Source organism: Cariama cristata, unplaced genomic scaffold (assembly GCF_000690535.1).
Source record: "Cariama cristata isolate BGI_N322 unplaced genomic scaffold, ASM69053v1 scaffold10099, whole genome shotgun sequence".
NCBI lineage: Eukaryota > Metazoa > Chordata > Aves > Cariamiformes > Cariamidae > Cariama > Cariama cristata.
The window spans coordinates 15582-41832 of record NW_009635245.1 but is presented as its reverse complement, the minus strand read 5'-3'; the positions used below and the strand labels follow the sequence as shown (position 1 = coordinate 41832).

General features: G+C 41.5%; 1 protein-coding gene across 1 annotated transcript in view; it reads right to left on the bottom strand.

The window, feature by feature from the left end:
- The window catches only part of IQCA1 (IQ motif containing with AAA domain 1), a gene marked incomplete at its 3' end in the record, with an annotated part of 75945 nt that overhangs the window by 43936 nt on the left and 5758 nt on the right, over nucleotides 1-26251 (bottom strand). Inside the window, exon 2 of the mRNA XM_009707457.1 lies at nucleotides 8200-8284. Within this exon, the coding sequence (XP_009705759.1) occupies nucleotides 8200-8284 (85 nt within the window). The remainder of the gene's footprint in view (nucleotides 1-8199; nucleotides 8285-26251) is intronic.

Genomic DNA, 26251 nt, shown 5'->3' with positions numbered 1-26251 from the left:
CAATACAAAAGACGCAGCTGGCCAATACAGAACTGCACTTCTAAATTAGTTTGAAATTTTCATAACCTCTGAGGTGTGTATCTAAGTGAGACTTAGGTTCCCGTTTCCTAGCTGTGCGAGGGGGTGGCAGTAACTAACTTCTCTGTACCCCCATTAAAAGTGGAAATACTTGGTTAGATAGCTGGGCATCATTTTGTTATCTACACCAAAAAAAAAAAAAGCAATAGTGCTTTAAGAAGTGTGTGTGCGCACTGTCTTGGTAATGATGTCAAAGCCCTAAAGTGTATTTTTTTTTTTCCCCCCCTCATCTGTATGTCTGGCAGTCTGCACCTACGTCAGCTCTTCCCACTGAGCTGAGTCATGGCTACGCAAATGACCATTCCTAAATATTGAGAGGTGAAATTCAGTTCCACAGAATCATCAAGGTTATTGAAAGGCTATGAGGGACCGGCCTCAGCCAGCTCTTCTGATTTCTGAATCCAAGCCTGAAGCCTTGGTGGACCAGTCTAATGTAAATTTACAGCCTCTGCCCCACACATGGCTGAATAGGCTGGACTTTAGCTCTGTTCTCATAAACTAACTGCTTTTACTGCAGGATGCCTTACGTTCTTTCCAGTTTTCTGTGGGTTTTTTCCTTTCATTTTTTCCTTCCCTTCTTTTCCTTTATTCCCCTTTTGGGCTTCTTTCTGCAAAGCCATTTCCTTTTCTGCGGCCAGTTCTGCAGCAACCTGAAAGAGACAGAAAGGAATGTGAAGGGCCGGTCAAATATTTCCACATGCAAGGTGTTAGAGGTGTGCTGAAGAAGTTAGGAACTTGTGCGTATTTTTTCCTCCCTCACTTTCAGCTTTCCAACTGGTGAAACACGATAAGCCCTCTATGAATTCCAGAGTGGCTGACCATTAGAGAGAAGTCCTTTTAATTTATGCTGAGGGCACTACCACCTGCAGACTTTATTGGGAAAGAGGTGATTTCTATGTCCCAAACCACAAGGACTTTTAATGGAGTACGACCAACTCCTGAAACCACCCAGAAGCACAATATTTGAATGCCACACAAGTTAAACTTCCCTCTGGACTTGGACTCGGATTATGAATTTGTCCTACTGTTTCTAAGGCAGATTGATTTTATAGAGATGGATTTTGAGAGATTGCCCTGAGGCATGTCTAATTTCAATATGTGGCTAAAGACTGAAATTGTTCTGGTGGGTGAGAGAGACTGGATAGAGATATTGTGACAAACTCTGACAGATATACATGGATAGCCCAGCATCTTTATCCCTGCAAGCTAGTAGCAGCTGATAACTGGGTACAGCTACATCAGTTTCCATAACTTTAATTCCTGGCCATTTATACTTTATTATCTCAAAAAGGCAGACGGTGAAATTTGCTTTTTCTACCGTTCTCTCATTCCCAGGCACCTTTCATTGTGCTCTCTTGTCCCTGAGAGGAATTCTCAGATCATTTACTGGTGAGTGTAAATCAGAAAATCTGTGGCCACTGAAGATTATTAATGGACCATTAATATTGGCAGTACCATGAAAGAGTAGAAAATAAAACATTTCCGATTGTAAGACATGTTTCTTGTAACACTTAAAAATATTTGTTTTCTAAAGAATGCCTTTTAATGCATTGAAGGTTGGACAGTGGAAGGGGACAATGACAAGGGCTATGCTTTACAGCTAGTGAAATTTCATTAGTGGATTTCCCCAAGCATTTCAGTATCTTACATTTAATTAAATATGGTAATTTAAACCCCAAGCACCGTTCAGTCATATCTTGCGGTGATAAGCACTGAAGCATTTCATTCCCTGGGATAGATTAACAGATTGACTAGAGTTCAAAATAGGTTTTTAGTGTCCCAGCAGGCCTATCGTATCCAAAACCAACAGAACTACCCAAAGTGTATCCTTTTACTGTGGTGCTAGTACCCTGCCAGAAATCCAACCTTGTCACCTCCACCCTCTGCTCTGCCTGCCTACCAAAGGGTAACCGTAACCGTTTCCAGCATCTCAGGGGTGGGTTTATCCAGCTGGATACCTGTAAGCACACATGCGACTGACAAAAGGTTTTAATTTTAAATGGTGTTTTTGAGTTCTACTGGTGATATTTTAAGACTCCGATTGGAATGATTTTCTTTCATGTTTTTATATAGATGAATGATACTGAAAGGGGTTATATAGAGTTTCTGTTCTCATGAACCTGCCATAATGGGACTGAATTGCTGAATTGCCCTTATCCTTCTGTCTTGCCTTCATCTGTTTTGTAAGGTGGCAAGAAAAAATAGTTTGCATTTACTGTTTTCGGAACTGCAGTATGAGCTGTGGTGCTAAGTCTCGGAACTAACCGCTCGTAGAGGGAACAGGAAAATGGCACCTGCAGTTAGCACTGAATGAAATGTACGGTCACGCAACAAGCCCCATCTAGAAACGTGCACAGTGACTGCGGGCAGAGGTTGCGTGCATCCCCAAATAACACCTGTATAGTCTCTCTCCTGGATGCCCTGGCAACGTATGTGTAGTTCTGAAACACCAAGTAGCTTTGAAATGCTCCAAAGCCATGCAGCTGGCACTGCTCTCGGCATGTAGAGTCTCACTCTTCTGAAATGGTTCTCTGCTTCCCAAAAGAGAATGACAGAGCAAATATAGTTTTTCCTCTTCTGTGTCAGATACCCCTTCTCTTAATACTCCTTTGGTACAGCTTCTCCAGCTCTGCTTTCACCTCTGCTCTAAGCAGCTCCATAGTTGTAGAGGACTGGGAGCTGGGGTGAAGCTGGCTGTGTATCTAACCTCGAAGGGCTTGTACTCTTCTATACAGAACAATTTTCCCTCTAACTACAAGAAGATGCCTGAAGAATCTGACAAAAGAGGAGGAAGGAAAAGGAAGGGCAAGCAAAGGCTAGTTGGAGATACTAAGCAATTTACCCACATTATAATACAGCTGTGGTTGGTTTTTTTATGAAGAAAACTTCATAGTGGAAATAAAAACAGATGTCTTCCTAAATTATTCTAGATAGCCCTTTTCTTTGCTAGGTTGCCTTTTTTTGAAATGGCGCTGAAAGCACTTAGAAAACTCTTAATATTGAGGAAGAGAATGCGCATCAGTAACAGCAGATGAATTTTAACCTCTTTTTTTTCCTAGTTTTGATGTAGGACTCCTGTTGTGATAGTGATGACTCTCCTCCAGTAACGTTCTCTTCCGAGGCTGAAAAGACATCTTCCTTAACTGGTATCCCACAAAAGTCAAATTGACTTTTCTATTCACGCATCAGTTCAAGTGAAAGAGAAGGGCACTAAAACAGAGTGTAGCCTATGAATGGAAACGCCTGATGTTGGTTTGTATGAGCCAAGGATACAAAAACCTGCAGCTGGCAGCAGGACTCGCTTACGTTCTGCCGTCCTCAGCCATAGCAAGCTTAGTGTTGGCTCAGGAAAGGTGATACTTGAGGTGAATGTTCTTCCTCAAGAATAAGCCCTTCCCTCATCCCTTTAAAGAAGACCTTACTTGAACTTCTTGCCTTTTAGTGCTGTGGACATAAATGGAAAGCAGGGACAGAGTGAGTCTGAGAATTCTGATTTTCCAGCTGTGGCAGGTAAGAGCCCGGCTCTAAAACCATTTTGAACAGACACACTTTATATGTACATAGCCTAGCATTCCTGGAGAGAAAATTTGCTCTTTTTGAGGATTAACTTTACAGGAAGAAGCTATTTTGGAATCTAGGAAAAGAAATGTTTATTTGTAAAACCAGGACTGTTTGAGACGGAATGCCATCCCCGTGTCCCAGAGTAGCGTGCCGAACATGAGGCTGCCCATTTGCATCACTTGTACAATAACATGCAGTATGCTGTAAATGTGTTTCCCGCTATCCTGCCCTGCCAGCTTGAGGACACTTAATTACAACTCTTTCTATAGGCTGGTTATTCCTGTAAGGTGATATTTTTTTTTTGTCAGTTGGAGATGTTATTTTCATCATGGTAGGCCTGGGATTCTGTAGCTAGCTGAGGACCAGCGTTCTGGATTTGTTCCCTCTTACAGGCAAATCCATTTGTGTAGCTTTTAATAATGTAGTGTTCTCCTGGCGAGGCATTTCTGAGCGTTGTACTTTCGGCTGTGCACCTGCAAGCAAAGCCTAAACTGTTAAAACCAACTCCACAGTGATCTGTTTCTTGCAGGAATGATTTCAAAACGTTGAGTGGGATTTCATAGTTTTATGGGATCTTGCAAAATCTTAGATGGCTTTAATAAGCTGTCATGCATTTCAGTCCATGATTGATACATGCTCTGGGTTTGGGTTTTTTGTTGTTCTTTTTTCCATCCAGTGGATGTTGCCCAAATGTAGTTTAACTTGCCAGTTAAACTCCTTCACCCTTCTCTTCATTTTCTGGCAAACACTTCAAAACGTTAGTCTCCATTGAATGTGTTTATGAAAAATCTGTTAGCTTTGCTCAGTGTATGTGTGGTTTGGTTTGGTTTTGGTGGGTTTTTTTGGGGGGGAAGGTGGATGGAAGAGGTGTGAAAAGGGGTTGTTGAATACTGTCTGGCTTTAGGCATGCAATCTAGACTACTGACTTCAGCCAACAGAGATCATGATCACAGGCAGTGGAGAGCCACTGGACTAGGAGTCTACCTGCCGAATGGCTTCACTGCAGTGAATCGTTGTCCGGAGGTGAAGACATCTGCCCGCTGCATAGCTCAACAGAACCTGAGTACTATTTGTGTCCTCCTGCACAGTTAACTTGAAACGATCAGAATATCTTAGGGCTTTGAGGTGTCCAGCTCTAGCTGATGGCACTGTGTGTCTAATCCACCCTGATAACTTCTAAAAGGAGCATCCAGAATAGCGTGGAACAGAGGGAATAAAGGTGAGCAGAACTGTAGGCATCTACTTCTATTACTGAAAAGTACACTTGGTGTATTTGCTGTCAGGATAAAAACCATATTTGCAAAATGCTGGATACAAAAAAGTACAACTCCGCAGAGCCTCTTGAGTCCTTCTCTGACACTTTAAAGCTACTTGTGATACGTTCACCTGGTAAAAGCAAGTAAGATATTATATTTGGGGTGTGTGTGTGTGAACATTGCAGTACTTGATTGTATAATAGCATTTTCCTGTCCCTACCTCGGAAATAGGGTTACTAATTAAGTATTAGCTAACTACTGGGGATCTCTTGCACTGTGGTTTACAAGCAAACTGACTACTGGGATTCATGGGGATCTTTAGTTGTTAGTAATAATGAATACTAATTAGCAGCATAGTATCTCGGAGAGTGCCAAGTGAGGATCCGGAGTACGTGTTTGCACAGCAGTTACACATACTTTTTCTCACCCTTTCTCTAGGTGCTGCTGGATCAGATATTGCAATTACAGTAATGTAATTACTTTGTCCTCTATGCAGCTGTTGAATGTACAACCAAAATTTTCATAAATAAACATCTTTTTTTCTGATAAGTTATTTAATACTAGAAATGAGGAGGAACGTGCCTGGTGAATGGCAATTCTCTTGGCTTGTTTTCATGGTGATGAGATTTAATGAACTACAGGAAGAGATCATAATTTTGTTGGCAGCAGGATAAGGGCAAGGCTAAAAATTGCCACATCTGATGATTACCTTTGGAGTAAAACACAAAAAACCATTAGCGATAGACATCTGGAACAGATGCTGGGAGAGTATGATTACACTGATGTCTCAGCATCTTAAATTTCTCTTGAAGAGTACGTAAGGTAGAGAAAAGCTTCTTTTCAGTCACGAGACTGTACATATTTTTCTGACTAAACCACCAAATACTTTGCATCAGGATCTCTTTGGCATATCTTTTTGAAAGGTATTTGTAAAATGTCATGAAAGCAGTTTGTGCAGAAGGCCAGCTATGTTACAAAGTCAAGTAAGGTCAGAGTTGTCAAAGGATAAAGAAATATAGAATGTATAATAATGCAGCAATGGTTCGTGAAGTGATTAATTTGTATTTTATTTTCCCCAAAGTGTCTTTACCTAAGTCTTATAAAATGCTCACTTTTTTTAAATATGGTTCGGTCTTGATTTTTTTTCATGGAGTTTAACTTGAGAGTAACCAACCCATTCACAGAAGCTAATATATACAAGAGGTGAAATCTTGTCTCCCCTGAAGTCAAGGACAAAACTCACATTAACTTCAATGGGGCCAGGATTTCACTTACTATGTTGCCCAGTAGACCAGTGTGGAAGAAAACCAGTTGCCTTAGGGATTTTTAATATGCAGCTGACTCAGTTGAACAAAAAATGTTTTACTTGTCTGACATTCAGGTAAAATCATGACCGTATTGAACTTTCTTTTGCTAACTGCATTCTGGATATCTGTAACGGTTGTGACATACATTCTGCTCTTGGTTGTGCTAGCTAAAAAAGGAGAAAAAAACCAGGCTCGAAAAATATTTGAAAAATCAGATAATTGCTAGTGAAAATTTGTTGGGGAAAATAGATGCAGGTTTTTTTCTTCCGAGTATTTTTCTTTTACGCAGGGAAAACAGGCAATAAAACAGTTTCTCTAGACTGTTGGCTTGCTTTCTGTTTGGTTTTTTTTTTAATGCAAAAAGAGGGCAGATGCCCAGGAAAGACGGCAAAAATAGCTGAAGGGGGGAATTCAAATCTGTGAGTAGGACAGGAACAATACATTTCTCCAGAATCTACTGCCATATCCAGTTTTGCTCGGTATAATTTCTTGTAACGTTTTCTTTCCGAGTTGTGTTTATCCTTGGTAGCAGGTTCAATTAGCATCGTGTTCCCTAAAGCCTTCTCCACCAATAAGCCATACTTGCTGGGTGGCTCCTCTGCTGCTCAGAGTAGCCAATAAAGCCATCTGGGCTCTGCTATGTGTTTCTACTTCAGAAGCTGAAAACTTAACTGATGGGTGTCCTCCACTCTGGGACCGACGGACAGAGCAGCTTAGATAGGGAGGCCAGCAGGGCTGACCTTGGCATAGTCTCAACTTGGCTAAAACCAGGAGCACGCCCTAAGCGTAGTTTTAGTGAGGCAGAGAGCACTGTTTGTAGCAGTTTTCTTGCATATTTTTCTAAGTGAAGTAATTAGTGGTTACAGTACTGTGCTTTATGCTGGGCTAGTCTGTATTTACATCCCCTTAAACCACATGGCGACTGCTACTATGCCCCAGACTTTCCCCTGTGATTCCAGGAAGGACTGAATCCAAAATTATTGTTTTACCATACCTGTGTCAAGAACATCGGTTGCAGGCAGCTGATGACCACAACAGTCTGTCTCAACAGGGGAGCTTTAGGAACCACAGAGGCCAGGTTTTGCCCATTTAGTTTTCCTAGCCCACTGGTAGCCACCACGCCTGGTTCACTCAGGGGCCAAATCTGTTCCTCTGTGCAGGGCTTCCTGTTTATAATTTCTCTCAAGAGACTCATCACCCTAAGATCATTGTGGTGGGTGGAAATGGCTCTGAGTGCTGATCGCTGTCTTCACTGTTTCAATTGGTCTTAATAAGTTTTTCTCTGTGACAGTCAGATGAACAGAGGAAGAGATTATCAGCCACTTCTATTAGCCAGAGAAGTCAGAAGAGGGGGTTTTACCAAGAAAAACAACCGAGTTCACTACAAGAATACATAAGATAAACTAAGATGCTTCCTGCACTTGAATGTTCAAGCTTACTTAATGATCTTTGGCAGTAAATCAAGGCTTAGGCCTGCCTGCATAAGAAACTCTTCTCTGCTTAAACTAAACTAATTATTGCTACAGTGTACTGATACTGGATGCAAACACTCTGGAACCAGTTTCAGCCTCCGGGGGTAGCTTTGGCAGCCTGTTTCAAACCAAGGCTCTTTAAACTGTTTAATATATATTTCTACTTGTAGCTAGTACCAGCCTAACTACATGGATTCTGCAACAGGAGAGCAACTCTTTGTAGCTGAGCCCTTTCCTCTTAGCTCCCTCAGACATTTATCTGTCTGTAACTTGCAGACCTGAGCACCTTCTACCATCGCTAAGTGGCTGCACATCCTGAAAGGGAACGAATTTTGGTACGTGACTTTCATGGTTTACCCTGGAAGAAAACAAGTTTCACTTGCAGCAAAAAGCTTTTTAAGTATAAGGTTCCTGGAGTACTAAAGGCCACTGTTAGAAAAAATTGCTACTTCAATAAACAGACATGTTTTGTGGCAGTTTCTTCCCCAATTCCATTAATCTTTTTCATTAAAGGAGTGACAGTACCTGCTCTGGAGTTTTTTGGGAAAGAATAGCCGTTGAACCTCCTGCCTCTTTGGTAGGATAGTCGGGAAACTTGCCTATGATATGCCTGTGTGAAAAACAAAAGTGAGAAGGAATTAAAATCTGTAATTTTTCATCTGGTTGACAAAGATGTTAGATGGTGGGGAAGCATATCCTTCCTCACCTTCTATTCAAAAACAGAGAGCTGGATCGCTGCTTATAACAGGAGCTTTTTGTCCGGTAAGTTCATTAAAGCTGTTATCAAGCCATGTCCCCTGGCCCATCAAACACTGAAATTTCTTCCGGAATTTCTTAGGGCTGCACGTCACTTCATAGCTAAGAGACTTAGCTTAAAGTGTTTGTTTATAGTTCTGCTCTCAACATCCAGCTTTTTAGAAAGAAATTAATTTTATTTAAATTAGGTTTTGATCTATAAATTCCAGATTATATTTCTGTGTGAGGATCTCCACCCTCAAATTTCCCACGTACTTGCACAATTGGGTGGTGACAGAAGCTGTATCAGTAAGATATCAGTAAGATTTTTCTGTTTGGTAGATCTCCACCCTCAAATTTCCCACGTACTTGCACAATTGGGTGGTGACAGAAGCTGTGAGGGGGCAATAAGTGACTTTGTGGCAAGGTTTCATGGATGGCATGGATAACATAGGGTGCTTCCAGACCTTTCAGAAAATATTAAAAGATATAAATAACTACAGTCTAAAGACCATTTATATTGATAGGACTCTTTAACTTCTTCCACTTTTGTAGGTTTTTGGATTATATCAGTAAGATTTTTCTGTTTGTTTGGTAATATCAGGAAGATTTTTTTGTTCCAAAGAAAATTCTGCCGCTTCAGAAAAATCCTTCTACTACTTTCAAATAGAATGGTAGTGTTTCCTCTAAATGAAATGAAATTTCCCTTGAGAAGAAAACAGCTCAGAAAGGTCAATGTGATTCATAAAAATTACTTTCATTTTTTTAAAACAACTGGTACCTTAAGGGACTTTCCTAGTCTACTGTTTAAGCAGTAGACTCAATTTTAAACTGAGATCCTTGGAACAGAGCTTCTGTTATGTTTCTATAGTACCATGTGTAGGGTTTGGATCCCTAGCCTAGTATTAATGTAATACCAATTACGAAAGAATAAACAAACATTCATCTGTGATTGTAAGCTCTGACTTGCATGTTCAACAATTACTACTTCTATATGCAAACAGATGCAAAACTTTGGTCATTGCATTCCCAGAAACCAGCCTGTATGAACAAAGGGGTGTCATTGTTAGTGTTTTTTCTCTCTCTTTTTTTTTTTTTAAATCCAGTAAGAGTGGGATTTTGGCCTCAAAAAAACCTGCATTATCTAGTTTGTTTAATGTTAGATGACGTTTCATTTTTTACAAACAGCCAGAAAATAGCTTATTTTTATGTTAAATGCAGTCTTGTTTTAAATGCTGCTACAAGTCTGGCTTACAGTAACAAATTTCTCAAAATCTGCTATGAAGGCTGTTGTTACTTTACTCATGCCAGCTGGGAGGAAGGAAAGGCAATATGCACTGCGGGTGAAAAATCAGTTTGGAGTCCACCACCCACTGAATCTGGTATCAGTGCCAACTTTCAATATTTATTAGTATTATGTTTGGTATTTGTATTAGTTTTTTCACTTTTAAATCATTTACAGCTCTTGGAGATGGAAATTTTTACCTTTTGGGTATGTATGATGAGTGTATACCTGAGTGCTGTAGAAATTCTATCAAATTCTGAAATTTGGAAGTGGGTTCCAGTTTGTTTATAAGCTGTATTTTCTGCGTGATTCTTCTGCTCGCAGCTGGTGCAGCTGTTTGCAATGACGTGGCTCATCTCTTTTTGCAGCAGCTACAGCAAGTGCTTATGTTGAAAACTAACTTAAGGCGAGGAGAAGGCAATGCCAATCTTTTCACACAACTGGAAGAAAAACCATCAGCCATTTATTAAACAGCTAGCTGCCCAAGGACTGGGTCTTTGGTTGAGGGCAATGCAGAATCTAAGTTCCCATGGTCATCAGTGACCCTGAGAGCAGACGGCTACCGCATGTTTCAGTCATGCTAATTCTTCAGGGACATGTGTTTTTTTTTTTTCTTTTGGACTTCATCCTTTCCTGTGTACTGTTGTTTAGCATATCAGTTGCTGCCCAGTGGTCAGGGAGTGGTATTCTTAAGTCTCATTTCCCTATCTGACCTCTTGTGGGTTTTCCTCTTTCTCTTCTACAACTTCAATCTTGTAATGCCTCGAAAGCATGCACATGCCTGACCCTTACAGATGAATTCCTCTCTTCATGAAACCCTCTGAGTTCAGAGGTTAAACCAGGGATTCATTTGGCCTGTAAATCTGCACAGAAAAATGCAGTCATTGATCTTCCTGGTCAAAAGTCCACTTTAAATGCAATGAATCTCCATTTTCATTCTCCATTCACTTTTTGGCAGCATTCTACTCAGAACTATCGCAATGGAGTGTCTCATGCATTTGTAAGATGCTAATTTGAATTCAACTAGAACTAAAGCATTTTGTACAAGCTTGTTTTACAGTTGTGGATGATGACAAAACATCAGGATAAAATGAGCAGCCAGCATGCTCTCCATGAACAGCCAAGGATATCGCTGTATCTTTGTTCCATTAGATAAGCTACGTGTCATCTACGCCTCAAGAGGGTCCTGCCCCGTTGAAGAGTGAACAGCTCTTGAATTAGGAGAATCTCCTAAACATGTAGAATGATTTCGAGCTTGCCTTACAATAATAATTGTTCAAACAATTTTAAACTACCTTCCCATTTTGAAACTTCCTAGAAACAATGAAGAATTCATGATTAGAGCCAGTTCAAAGGCAACAATACTGGAAGAAAATTAATCCAGATGATGTAAGAACTTGCTCCAAACTCGAGCCTAGCATGCTTTTTTGTTCTGCTGGAAGTGTAGAGGAGTTTTACGGTGAAAATTCTTTGTGGTTCCTAGATGTTGCACTAATGGCACAACCACACTATAAACCAAGGCTTACAGAAGGTGGAGCTGCAGAGGTTCCCGGAGTCAGCAACTAGTCTGAAAACTGCACTGGGGCGTAGAAGAACATTATACCTGCACCTGCACTGCTCATTAACTCCAAAAGTTGAGCTGCAACTGCAGTTGCCGTAAGGCTTTAACGCGTTGGAGATCACCGACTGTGAATTTCAGACTGGTGGTTGTTATTTAGATTGCTCTCTTGGTTGAGTGAAAAAAAGAAAACTACTTGATCTGCATTTCCTCTAATCTGCCTAGCGTTTATTTTCAATATTCATAGTACCTTCACACTTTCTTTCCATGTCAGTCACTATATCTAGCTGACGGATTATCCACAAAGTTCACACACCCTGATACTTTCTCTGCATGTCACTGAAAAGGGAGCACTGGAAAAAACTAAACCGGTGGTCAGGAAAGTCTGAAAGTCGTATTGCATGTTGATGGGGAGAGAATGCAAAAAGCTTAAGCTCTTGGTAAGGAGAGTATTTGAGTCTGTAATATATTTGAGAGACATGGTACATGTCAGAAACACCTGGTTCTGAGGCAAGTCAAAACTCAATGAATCTGTTACTTATTATTGTCTCAATATTTGCAGTGGGGAAAAAAAAAAAATCCACTTGTGCTTTTCCAGCATATCATAAAAATGTGTAAATGCCAGAATTGGAAGAAGCAACTCTTATTTTCAACACGATTGCTTTGGTGGGAGCGCTGACCATGTGTTTAAGGACTGCAAGCAAAGGCAGAAGCAAATTCTATTGGATTTCATATGGAGGATGCAGTTCTAATAAAACTGTTTGCCTAAATGAACAAATGAAATTTGTAAAAAAAAAAAAAAAAAGTATGGCTGCTTGGTAGGACCGGACTTGTGGCTGCACAGAAGTAAATAAGATGAGATGGAAGGGTAGGGCTAGGAAGAAACCTCCACCTTGCGAGACAAACTTCAGCAGTAGCCTAGGGAAGCCCTTCTAGACGAAGGACCCCAAAGCTTGCTGCTTCCCAGTCTGCAGGCAAGGAGCTGAGGATGGTTCCTGTGGGCGACCTGCTCCTTGTTGTGTTTTCACAGAACAGAAACTTGTGTTTGGGAGCTTTGCTTGCACTCCTGCAAATCAAACAGTGCTGGAGTTCACAGCAGGCAAACTATCTTTCTTTGGGTCGGAGTCACTGCTTTAACAGAACTACTGAAGGTTTCTGTGCTGCGGAGGATGCTGCTGAAGAAGGGACCTTTAGAAACTGTGGTATGTGAGAAATCCATTACTTTTCTGGCAAGGAGTGAAATCCTGTCAAGGGGAGCATAGCATGGGTTTGGTAAACAGCTTTACAGAAAAGCCATCTAACTGGAATGAATGGGGGCCCTAAATCTGAATCAAAGCAGCTCAACCAAAAGAGTAAGGCGGATGAACAAAGGTGGGGAGGAGTGAAAAGAGATGATCTTCCACTCCCAACTGAAAAAGAAAAATGATCTGATGAGATTTTTGTGCTGTTTCTCGAGTTACATTCTGTTCTCTGGTTCACTGTTATTGCTCTCCCCCTTTCCAAACCTATTCCTCTTAAAATAACTTAGATTTGTCAACTGTAATTGAAAAAGAATGATCTTTTATGGTCTACAATGCAAACCCTTTTGTCTCCGAAGGTGTAGCACAGAGTTCTGACTCTTCTGGGCTCGTTTTTTGTTTTAGTGCACAACCCACATAAACGTCTAAGTGTTAACCAGGTTCGAATGGCTCTTTAACATCTCCAAATCGTCACCAGACTTGGTATGAATTGGTGTGATTGGCAGTCTCTGCTGAAGTCTCAGCTCAGCCCTGAATGCTGCGGCACCTCAATTCTGACCTATAAACCAAATTCCTCATCTGGGAGAAGCCCTTGTGCTGTGCTTGTTTCATCCGCTGCTTCCTTCTCTCCTTGCTTCAGGAATATCACCTTTTTTTTTTCTTAAGTGTGTTTTTTTTTTCCTCTATTCCACTTTGCTCAGGGATGGTTATAGTTAAGGCTAAATATGGCTGTTGATTTATGAGAACACATCATTGATTTAAACATTTTGTCTGGTAATAGACTCAACAAGTTACTACCTACTCTGTTTTCTGGCATGGTTTTACGTGTGTTATTCTTTCTTTTTGGCCATGGCTTCTCCAGCTAATTGCATAAAAGGCCTTGTCAGGAAAAATAAAAAATTGTTCTTTGGAGGAAAAAGAGCATTTAACTCTTTTTCAGGGAAAGAAAGGATGTGGGCTGTGTGCAGAAGAAAAAAGCATGAATGATGGCTGTATGCCCTAGGCGGAGGGACAGCAGAGTGTTCTGTGCAGAAAATGAACAAAAACGAAGGGCGGGGGAATCCTTTAAGGAAATAAACCCCTCACTTTGTAGTTCTTGCCTATTTCTGTAATCCCATCTGATAGGGGTTCTCTCAAACTACTTAAATAGCAGTGTTGGTTTATTTTAGGTGTCTTCGCCATGGCATTTTCTTTCCTGTTGTGTGTGCGCTTTCTTTGGCTCTTTGAAAATCACTTCCAGAAAAAATAACCTATGCAAATACAGAATTACTATAAACCAAGATTAATTTCCAGAGGCTTCTTGTCATCTTTAATGGGTTTGGACACAGACATATTACAACTCCTGTTTTATCTAAGGTCCTGATCCTCCAAGTGTTTGCTAGTATGTGTGATCGTTATGCATGGAAGTAATTCAGTGGAGTGACTTGCAGGGAGAAGTGTTTGGAAGATTGGGAACTTTATTGTTCTGGATATATATACGGCTTAAACTTAACATCAATGTGCAAGAAGAAACGTTCCCATGGAGGAATGAGTGTGAAAGGTTTGTGGGGAAAGGTGATATGCTCTATTATAGTAACTATCATAATTAGAAACAACAGATGGTCTTTTGGGTGCCCGATGCCTGCCTTAGATCTGAAATGGTTGAAGTGAGCTACAAAGCCAAGTAAAGTTGGAGAGGACAGACCTAAATGTGGAATGTGGTAATTCTCTCTGATAGTTTTATTACATGTGGTATTACTGGCCAGGAAAGGTAGACCTTTGGCTGACCTGGTACAGTTGTTCTTAAGCTTCTTGAGTTCTTATAGTGAAATAGTCTGTTCTGCTTTGTCACAAAGGTATTTTACCTTTTCAAGGATCTTTCTGGCCTTTTAAGGATAGCACTAGGTAATTAACGCACTGGGAGAAAAGGGAATCTGTGTTCCCATTCAGACAGACTTGGGTATGAGCTTTCTCTACCAGGACTCTGGGTTATCCTGCTTCCTGCTGTAAACCATAGGGGAAAAAGAGGGAAAAAGATTTTTTTTTTTGACCTATTGGTACCATCAAAACTCTGACAAATTATTTCTGGTTTAAAATGGCAATAGATTTTTCTCCTTGCACGGAACGAGAGACATGGGAAGGTAGCACTGCAAATTACTTAGAAGTTTTGAATGAAAATAAAAGGCAATACGGGCATGAATAAAGTTAAGGAGAAACAAAAAGATTTATTTTACAGTTCTAGTATTAGCTTAAATCAAGAAAAAATTGGAAAAATCAGAACAAGAATTTGGCAATATCAATGCTCACAAAATGTTCCGCTGCTCTGATTTTGCATGTCCCTCCCTACCCTCAAAAATTATTGCCAAAAGTTTTCTCAGAGCTCAAATCTGAATTAACTCAGTATTGGGAGAAACCACATCCTGACCTACGTAACTCAACTCCTTTGCAAGAGCTAACAACATCCACCCCATACTGAAAGCTTAGACAAACCTAGAGAAGATGAGTATTAAACTTACCCACTGTGGCATGGAAATGGAAATACGATTTAAAGGGACAGGAAAGCAGGTTCCTATAAGGTTATTTAGGGTTTTTCGACTTGACTCCTGCAATGTAGAACAGCCTTGGGCAGAGCTGCTGGTAAGTCTGGTGAGAGACTCTCTGCAGAAACAGTGAAAGCATCTCGTGGTGGACTCAGGGACATCTGGATGTCCCATTCCTGCCCTTGTAGGGAACGGTTTCTGAGGTAGGAGCAGGGCACGTCGTGGCATCACAGAGCAGTCTCTAGTCTTGGCTGTTGGCTCTGCCAGGCCTACCAGTAATTACCTTGTTGAAGAATTCATCAAACTGACTCTATGTACTTGTGTCGAGGTAAGATCCTGCTTATCAGAAACAGGCCTAAGAGAAACAGAAATCCTGCCTTTTTGCTTCTCTGGAAGCTACAGAACAGATAAATACAGCCAATGCTGCACCCACATTTTGTTTTCTAGGTCTACACTTCTTTTAGTGCCTGTCCTTATCTTTTGGACTTGTTCATCATCCTGTGTTTACCGGAGCCGTGAAGCAGGCTATCACCCTCAAGGGGCTGTCTCAAAAGGTGAAGGACTACTCCCCCTTTTTCATAGTCAGACTGTCCCCAGGCTTATTTTCGAGTGTCAGCTTCCTGTTGACTGTCTACAGCCTTCTGAGGAATGCAATCCTGTCAACCTTGCTGGAAGGAGAGTGGGTTGAACAATCCTTCCTGCGGAGGAAGAACTTCCCTTGGGGCCCAGGACCACGTCTGGGGGACTTGGCTGATGGAGTAATGAGTACTCTGGAGAAGGCAACTCCCATTAAACTCTCATCTGTTTTGATTTTCTTGTATCTTTCCCTTCTCTTTAGAGTGAGGTCAAAAATACAGAAGCTGGCTCAAAGAAACACCAGGTCAAATTCTCCTTGCATTTACTGAATTCCTTACCTTTGGTCAGCTTATCCTGCCTTCACAGAATGCAGAATCCTGACTCAAATTGGCAATATTTCCTGAGCTTGGTATTGAACTTGAGACTGAAACAATTATGGCCAGTTTTAAGCAAGATTACTTTAACTCAGACTAGAAGCTTTGCGAGAATAGCTTTCCTGCAGAGTCAGCCAGAGGGAATCAACAGTACTTTATTAACACAATATGAATTCTCTAAAGAGGAAAATAAAGCATGTGATTTTTGTAGCAAGGCCAGCCAAAAGAAATAACTTGCCCTCCAACATCACAAGTTTCTTTGGGATTTGGAGTGAAATGGAGTATAGAGAGCATTTTGTCTTGTGGGATTTGCTTATGAGAAATTCAAGCAATTGCTTTTGCTTCTTAGAAGTCAAGGTGTTAGCGAAACAAAAATGCATCTCTATGGAAAGGAAAGAAAGGCTGTAAACTGGGCAGGGCTGCTTTAAATTGTTTTGCTATGGCCCACCACTTTCACCTGAAGATAATGCTTTGGGGAGGGTTGAGAAATGGTGCCCTGGACAGGTTGTCCACCTGGAAAGGTGCCGCTTGCACCCAAGCTCTGTGTCAGGATGTTGCCCTCCTCCTTGTTCTGAAATGTTTTCTGCATATGCTGTATTTCTTCTGCCACCACCTGACTGTGAAAGGTACCTGAAGCATTTCAAGGATAGTAGTGGTATTAGCCAATTAAAAACTCTCCAAAATGACTGTGCTCTCCCTGAACCTATTGCTTGTATGCTGGATGGGTAGTTGTGTGCATCCATAATAAATTCAACGCACTTGGGGCACGTCAAACTCCCTGCACGTGCTATGCAGCATATGCACCCTTTATATCTGTTGGGGAAAATTGAGGACTAAGAGCCTGAAAATGAACATAGAAGCTTTGTGTTTTGATCTACCCTTGTTTAAATACTGGAATAAATACAGCACGGCACATAAGAGTAACACGTAGACTTTTGTGTCAGTGGTTAAAACAGGTCAGCTTATTTGATTCAAGTGTGGTAAAATGACATGATTTTTATCTGGTTTGTAACTGCTTGCATCATTTCACGGTATGATGAAGATGGGGAAATCTGAGGTCATGCTGAAGGTGCCACCGGACACATTTCACGAGCTAGGTCTCTTAAGTCTGCTTTATGTCTATGGTATCAATGCAGAAATACAGTTCAGCCTGGCATAACTCTAACTTGCCTTGTTTTTTGCCTCCCTGGATTAAAATGATCTGTACGTGCACACTGTCATCTTCAACCGCTATATCATGGCTGTCCCATTCACGGATCACTGTGCCTCTGACCCTGCTGCCTGCCCATGATTTGACTTTAAGCGTTTGTAAAGGACAATGTGTAATCAGCATCTGTCAGGCATCACATTACTGCTTGGGAGAGCGGCTTGCTACTTCATTTAAGACCGATATTGTAGTGCTGTGCTAACGGCACTACTTGTAGCCTAAGACTGCACTTCCTTGAAAAGCACTTGCGATGCAGAAGAAAAACTTCAGTGGGGAACGAGAAGCTGAAAATAGCACATAGCGTGTTTCTAAGTTTTAAAGAAGGCAACCAAATAACACTGCTTTCTATTTCTTGTCCTCTTCAAGAGACCTGATTCTCTGTGTTTTCCATGAGTGTCTAAATGAACTATTTAATGATAAAGCTGAGGCAATTTCATGCACATGAAAGCAGTCACAGTGCTTGATTTTTCAATGTTCATCCCAATTGGCTTGTGCAGTCTTATTTGAATAAATCACAATCAGGTGTACATAGAATGTAAAACTAGGAAAAACCTGAAACTGATCTTGAGGAATGTTGCGGAGAATCCGTATCTGAAGTTCAAGATGTTTACAGACCCCTGGTCAATGCTAATAACCAAATAGCTCAGTAGCAAGAAAAATAACTTAGAATCTCTGCCTTGGCAATTAAAAAAAAGTGTGAGAAAAGACAAAGAGAAACATTCCAGATGAGCTCAATTAGAAGCCAGTGTCAGGCTAGTATTAAGAGCATCCATTTATCACCAGTGTTAACTGAAAACCCCAGTCATCTCTGCAGTCCAAGAAACACATTGTAACGCCTTGAGAAGCCAAGTTCGTTAACCCTCACCTTTTAGTTTTGTGAAAGAAAAACTGGAGTGCTGTGATTCTGTACCTGTTTGGTGCATCTCTGGTGTATGATCTATAGCGTCCTTGAATTGGCTGAAAATGTGGACAACCTGAGAGACTGACAAAGAATGAAATGCCTCTTGTAAGATGCTGGCATTGCCTCTCTAAATGACTGAATTCTTGCACGCATGTTACTCAGTGGGAGGCACTCAAATGTGGTCAGTTATAAGCATAAAATGGAGCCTTTTAAATTATTGTTTGCTTACATGATGGCTTAATAATGTGCTTTTTAAGGATCTCTTTGGTAGATGGGGCTAGTGCTGCTGAGAGTTGCTGGCAAGGTGGCAGAAAAGGTGGATGCCTGGCTGGAGACCCGGCGACAGGCATGGGGATGTCCTCTGGGAATTTGGAGCTGGACCCACAGCCTGTTCTTGGTAGAAGCAAAGTGCCCAAACATTGGTAATTTCCTTCTACAAAAGTGGAGTAATGGGTAAGGTGATGTGACAAGTGCAATTTGAAGGTTCAGACTTGAAGGGTAGGTTTACTCGCTTGCTAAATCTTAGCACTCTCTTTTTCAGTATTTTTTTGAGTAGTGGAGATCTAAATGTATTATTTCATGGGCCCGTATAGAGGATCAGTTGTCTGGAATGGCCTTATTATAGGATAGCAGAGCTCCCCCGGGCAAAGAATGTAAAGATTAGGTTTGGACAGGAATGAAATACAGGCACATACGTGGGAGAGGCTGCAATCAGCTGCTCCCACCTTCGCTCCCGCTAGTTCCCAGGCCTCCCACAATTGCAAACCTTGCAATACATAAAGAATAAAACTACGCATTATATGTGATTTCCCAGAAGAGGATGAAGGTGAAAGAATATTTTGGGCATAGCGTTACCCTCTCTCTGTAGCAGCTATGAGAGCTGAGCCAATGATGGGAAGCATGTGTATGCAATATGAAAGATGGCAGAGCTCTGGCTCTGGAATTTGCTCCCTCGGAGCAATTGTATTTTGACTTGGAATACTTTGAGGACTCCTGCAGCTACACAGACTGCATGCAACCATTAACTTATGGCCATATTTTAAACCACTATCTTCAAATTTGGTTGCTGGGTTAGACGTTCTCCAGAAAAATCTGCAGGAAAGAGCTAGTCTCCCTGTGTGATAGGGAATACAAAACAAGACAGTAAACTTCCTTTCCAAGCCACCAAAGGATTACTGAGTCAGTAAGACACTCTAAGAAGAGAGAGAGGGGAGAACAGATCTTAGTTAAGGGTAATGCAGTTTCCCAGTACTATATAAATATCTCGGTAGATACCGAACCAGTTCTTTGCCCAAGTCAAACAATATTGTGTTTGGTATGGTATCTTGTTGATATAGTTATTTTGTACAAGTAGAGCCTGAGGACAACTAGCAACCCCTCTTATAGGCACTGTTAAGTGTCTCTTCTTCAGCCTAGGCTGAGTAACTCTTAATACTGCTCTTGCATAAGTCCTAAGGATGCCTGACATAGCAGACAAAACACAGCTAGTTTGTGATGCTAATAGCTGGGTGTGTTTAAATTACTACAAATAATTAGATTTTCTGTTGTATCTGCACAGGACTGAAATGCAGCATGACTTAAAAGCCCTGGACTCTGACCTGGATAATAAAAACAACCTGCTTGATGGAGTCTGACTAATTTCCCCTGTGCTGAAATTCTCAGTAAAATTGAAACATATTGACTCTGGAAGGAATGGATGAGACTCAGGTTTCAGGCAAGTTCTTGTTCTGCCCGCAGAAATTTTATCTTCAAACCTCTTCCGTGTTAAGCTGAGATTCAATCCAAGTATAGGGTTTGGATAGACTGACTTTAACGCTAACTTTGCATTGGAAAGAGTTTACCTAGATGCTTACCTAACCATGTGGCATCCTGCCCACCTAACAAAGGGGTAGTCTGGTGCTTTCAAGGGAAATAAACAGCTCAAAGAAAAAAAAAAAGATATGCCTTGCCTTATGTGCTTTTGCTGTGCTTGCCAACCCTGGGATTGCAGTCAGAGTACTGTTGTCACTTGAAGCCTGTACCAGTTAGTCCACTATGGAGATCTTGAGGCTGCTGGGATAACCTGTCTCTGCTGCCTGTGTCCTTCTCCCACCTCAACTGCCCATCGTTTCTGCTTAACCCTACTGGAATTTGACTTATGCCTCAAATTGAAGGGTATAAGCTCATTCTATTTAAATGCCTCTAGATGTTTTATTAACCCTTGAAGAACCTACTTCCACTGAAGTTGTGCTCTCAACCCTGGTGGTACTTCATGGCAGTTGAGTTTGAGTCTAATTGTGTATTTGACTCAAAAAGAGACGAGCTGTTTTGTCCAAGGTACAGGTGAGGGGAAGGCAAGGAGAAATGAGTCTGGAGGGGAAGTGCTCTCAGTGGTGTAGTAGATGTTACAGTGATTTCCAGTGTAAGCCAGGATTTTCTATGCTAGGTGATACAAGTCTCTTCGGTGGGGAATCCACTTGAAATTTAGCACTTAAGTAACTTGTGGATAGTTTGTTAAATAAACACGTTGGCATACTGAAGCTGCAATGCCCTGAATCAGCCTTATATTCCATCAGATGCTCTGCTGCTATGGTCCCAAGCGTGTAAACTCTGGAAAAAAACCACGGCTAGTGAAAACAGTGAAACAACTGTATTTCAGAGTTAAATATATCTTTCTCTTCTCTTCTGAGGAAGAATAACAGGCTGTCATTCACAGCCACATTCCCAGCCATAACTTGTATGCCTTCATCCTTTCCACAGTCAAATATGACTTCCTGACAATCAAGTCTTTTTTATATATCCACCTTAGCTTGCTTGCTGGCATACACATTTGGGGACTGCTCTTTTGTCTTTGCCTTGGACACGCATAATATTTTTTGTCAGTCTTTTAGGTCTTACCGTCCTTACTTTTCAAATTGGTAACTTATAGTTTTTTTTCCCAGTTATATGCCTCTTTCATCCCTTCTCTTCTGATTCTGCCTCTCCAGCTCCTCGTGACTGTTTCTGCTACCCCTTTGCTCTGCTCATATCAGTCCATGCCACATTTCTTTTTCTTCCCCACTTGCCTTCCTTTCGTCTTTCAATTCCATAGAGCCAAGGCTGAAAATGTCTTTTCTACCTCCTTTGCTTGCTTCTCCAAAGAGATCGCTCTGTGGAGCAAGGGCTGTAGCTTGGGAGCCACTGCTCTGTGCTTCGTGTTCATTTTTATTCTCCTTACTTCTAAGCTTTTCCTTAGTCTTTCTCGTCCCAGAATATCTCTCAAACGCCTCTCCTCTGCCAGCCACTGGCTCTTCAGTGACTCTGTCCTTCTACCAGGCAGCAGTGGGACTCCTGATTCTTTTTTTTTCCCCTCTGTTTCTTGTTCCTGTATCCTAGCAGATCTTCATTTACTTTGCTTGTTGGAAGTGGGGAAAATTGGCTCTTCCACCTGCTCTGTATTAACTTGCTGGAGAAGATACCCCTCCCTATCTCAGTTGAGTGAGAAAAAAAAAAAGCTGGGCTGGGTTCCTTTTCCCCTTGGGATTCGTTCCCTTCTTTCTTTCTCATTGATTTGGGCTATGCTGGTCAAACCAAGAATAGATCAGAGGGTAGAGCAGACCCCTCTGTGCCAAGCATAGTAGGTATCTAGCTGGATTACTGGAAGAGAAACCAGCTCTGAGGTGAAAATCGGGCCCCAGTTATCAGTATTAAACACCCCATTTGTCTGTGTCTGCCTTCAGAAATCCTGTCTGCTGTGTTGGGACTCCGCTTGAGAAAGGAATAAAGAAAGTGCAGTGTGGGAGAACTGCAACCTAACATATCCATTGAATTAGGGCATACTACTGCAGCATTTTCCAGAAAAAGCCCAATCTGGTCTTTAAAACATGTAAAGCTGTATTATAATAAGCTGCTGGCAAGTGTGAGTCCCTGAATGTAACTGATGTTTGTGTCTGTGTGAGTATCTATGACAACAAATAAATCTCCTGTTTGGGAAGTGTCCTTGAGAATATCAGTGGGGGGTTTGTTGTATTATGTCAGTAACACTTAGCATTTTCAGACTTTTAATTCCGAAGCATTATTACAGATGGGTATGAATACTTTAGGAAACCAAACTAGTTACAAGATATTTTTTTTTTCTTGTTTGCAAATGGGACCAACTCAGAGTAATGCTATTTACTTTAGCTGACTCCAGACTCTTAGATATCTAAAGCAGCAAATATTTTTAGGAGCTTTAATGCGAAGCAGGAGGCTTAGACTCAAGGTCAATCGACTGTGGGTATCTGTGGGTCACTTTCAGCCATTTGAAGAAGGTGGAAAAGGGAATGTAACCTAAATTTGTTGTAACTGTCGGTGTTGCTTCTGTAGCCCTACAAATCAAAGCGTAGGAAGCAAATGAAGCCAGGAATTCATCCTACACAATACTGCTCAGGATGGGCTTGTCTATAAGAATGGGGGTAGAAGTGACTAGCAGGATAAGACCGAGTAACTTGCCCTTGTACTAAGACTGTGGTTTTGGTCCTCTAATTTCTTCTGTTAGAAAGAAGTTCCACCAAATACGTGTGCTGAGGCTTATTCCTTTGGCCTTACTTGTTGCATCCACTTTACTCCCACGTCCCATACTGTGCTCTCAGAAAGGAGAGCGTGAGACTGAAGCGGTGTCCTGTTTGGATGTGCAGAACTACACCTACGGCTGTCTCTACAGCACACTGCCTAACTTTCGGGAACTGGGCTTGTAATGGGAAGGCTATGGATCCCTATAAAATATCTGGAACGTTTATGCACCAAAAATGGGACCCTGAAACCCTTGTCGTTGGCAGCCCTGTGGGGGGAAGGTGGTTCAAGACCTGCTGCTTCTCATCTGTTGATGCCTCATCTGGAGCTTTACTGGGGATGTCTCTTATGTTTGCTCAAGTATCTGACCACTCTTGTCCCTCCTGCATTCTAACCTCTGATGATTAACCTCGTCTTGGTTCTTCTCTTGCACAAACGACTGTGCACTCTCTGCAGTGCACTGGGCAGGGACCGACAGCACCGAAACAGCTGTACTAATTTTCCACTTGTGGTTTTAGCATTTCCTCAGTGTCACTGCCTGACACTATCCATTACAAAGTTCTGGTTCTCAGCTGATCACAGATTTGTCAAGCTATTAACCATTTGGACTGAAAGTTTAGATGTCGAGCATTCAATTTACAATATATAGGCCTGAAAGTACTGGCTGAAATGATTCAGTTAAAGACATAATTTTGCTTATGCTAAATAAATGAAAATGTCTAATTGGACCCATCCTTTTGCTCCCAAGATTTAGAACAAGGAGTCTTATCTTGCCTTTTGGAACAGAAATGTCTTTGCTGTCCATGTAAAAATCCTACTTCCACAGGCTGAGCTAGTAGGCTGTGGACAACTTTGCCTTTGGTCTACAGCCACCACAGTATTTAGAGCTTTACAGTTGAAAACTGCGGAGAGAGAAAATGGGACTGAAATGAGGTGGGGAAAAGGTTAAGTCTTTCTGGGCAAAGTGATTTAGAAGCAAGCAGGTTAAGGAGAAAAGTGGAGGAGGAGAGACTGGTCTGAAGAACCATGCTTATTAAGGTTTTGCTAATGTGTGACTTCAGATCTGAATGAGCTTTTAATGTCACTAATGCATAATTTATATGCAAGCATGGCAAGAGGTGTGCATTGCAAATCATGCCTGAGGAAGAGATGAGTATGTGCTTGCAGATGCTTGAAGTTCTGAGCATTCCCACAAAGATGCTGAGGAAAAACTCCATCACAGGCAGAAAGCCTATGATTGAGCATTTCAGCAGAAAAGCCCAAAGTGCCATGGCACTTGAAATAGTTTTCCCTGATCTTGCACTGGTGGTGAACCGCTTGGGGAGCAAGAGTATGTGCTTCTGCCTGTCTGTCACACCCTTGAAAAAGCCCTAGAAGCTCATGGGAGCCTGCTTAGAATGAGGACTTAGCTCTTAAATAGTATCAGGACTTGATTCTATTTTCAGTCACAAAATCAGTAAGCAAACTATCAGGGAAAGGAGAGATCATTCAGCGATGATCACTAATGACTTTGTGATTTAAGGTATCTGAGTGTCTATCTGGAAGGGAATAGTAGCGTTTGGAAAGCTGGTGAAGATGTGCTTATGGGCAGCACTGGCGCGCTTGGTGATTAAATCAAAGTTCACAAGGATGACTTGTTATGTTGAAAACCCTTTAGGAAACTTGATTTGCACCTGTGATATTTTAAGAATCATCTTTTTGTTCCTTAATTATTTCAAACTTTTGATAGTTCGATGAGTAAAATTAAGGACTGGCAGCAGAGTCCTTTGTCTATGTTTTTAATGTATAGAGGTGGCAATCATAAATTGAAATGTAAATTCAAGGAGCCTTACAAAACTGGAAAGGCAACATATTTCAGAATTTGTGGTGATTTAGAAAGCAGAACTAGTGATGTTATCGATGCCTCTCAAGAGGCGTGACACTGGGGTTCAACTGGTCTTACTGTTTCAGATAACTGCCACCAAGATTTATCTGTGTTTCACCAACTATGAGAAATATATGAATCCAGGGGCTTCCGGCTGATCCCCCTCCAAAGCCTTCAAGCCACCTCCATTAATGTCAGCACACTCGTAAATTTTTAAAAGGCACTGAAGTAGGCAACTTCTGCCACTGCACAGAAGCTTCCAGAGGTGTCCCCTGCCTCCTGTAAATCCACAGACACCTGATAAAGTAGATTAATTGCAGATGGACTTAGTAACAGTTGTCCCCTCTTTGGAGTTCGAGGGGTTCACACTTTTAAAAAGAGGACAATGAGGTGTTCCTATAAGCAAGAAAGAAGGACTGAAGGTTTGGAGTGTGTTGCTGTGTTGTGTGTTTGTTTTGTTTTTTTAAATGGCTGTTGAAGCTAGATAGTTGATTTCAATCACTGGGAAAACAGATTGCAGAACTGTGGGCTCCACTCTCTCCTGCCATAGGCAAACAATCCTCTTGTTTATGATAACTTATTTTCCTTCTGTTCAAAGAAACCCAGTGGGCTATTTGCTTTGGTACTCCTCCGGTAAGCCAGTGATGCATTTGCATTCCGTTCCCTTGCTCCCTCCAGCCCTAAAGATGTCTGCCAAAATTAGTCAATAGATAACCACTCAGTGGAAGCTTTAAGACTGTGTTAGGAAAGGCTTGAACATTACCCATTAATGTTTACAGCTCCTAATTATGTTAATTAATCAGTCTTAGAGGTTGTCTCACCCGGAAGCCCAAAGGCAGGATTTTAGTTCCCACAGATGTACTTTAACTCAGCAGCATGGGCTGCTTGCAGCGAGGAGCTCAGCGTGGTCTAGCTGCCAGAATATTTATGCAGGGTCCTGGACAGGTTTTGCCGCCAGAGCTATGTGCTGTCACGGCTGTGTTGCTCCTGTTGGATTTTGAAGCTAGCTTTGACTGTCTACATGAGGTGCAGTCAAACATCTGGGAGCAGGCTGAGCCATGTTCAGGAAGATTGATGTTAAATGTAAGCTGTTCCTATGGAATGGCACTTTGGCATGGGAGAAAGGCATTCAGAGAGCGCTTTGTACCAGCACTCATTGTTACGATACAGAGATTACTGCCTTTGCAAAGTCCAAAGTTCTTAGCTCTGTTAGAAAACAGAGGTGAAACTATGGATACAGAAAACGGACGTTGTCTCTTCTATTAATGTTTTCTGTAGTTTTGCAGGAAGACCAAGTATTCGGGCAGAGGAGGACACCCAAGCCTGTGCCATCCTCTTTCAGAGCTTCGTTTCCACAATTCATAGCTTGTCTTCGTTCTCCGAGTCTTCTGATTTTCCTCAGGAGAAGAGACACAACCCAGACTGGCTGCAGAGTGATTCAGAAGGAGCTTCTACCTGTGCTATTCTCTAAAGAATTGGGTTTGCGTAGGTTTTCAGTGCACAAAGTACAAGAGAGTAAGAGCAGATATATTCGACAGCAGTGAACAGGTAAGGACAGGAGAAAACTGTGGTGCAGATACAGACCTCTTTCTAATTTAGTTCAGTTCATCCTCATCTGGTGGAATTAGCAGACAACTACTTATTCATCCCCATTTGCAGAATATCCTGATTTTTACGTTGAGCTCACAGCTGCTTCTGGCTGGTGATTTTTGCTCCCGAGTGGAATGTCGCATACAAGTGGCTTGTGAGTGTGTGACAATCCCTTAATGATGACAGGCAAAACAAGCGACGACAATATGGATTAGGTGAAC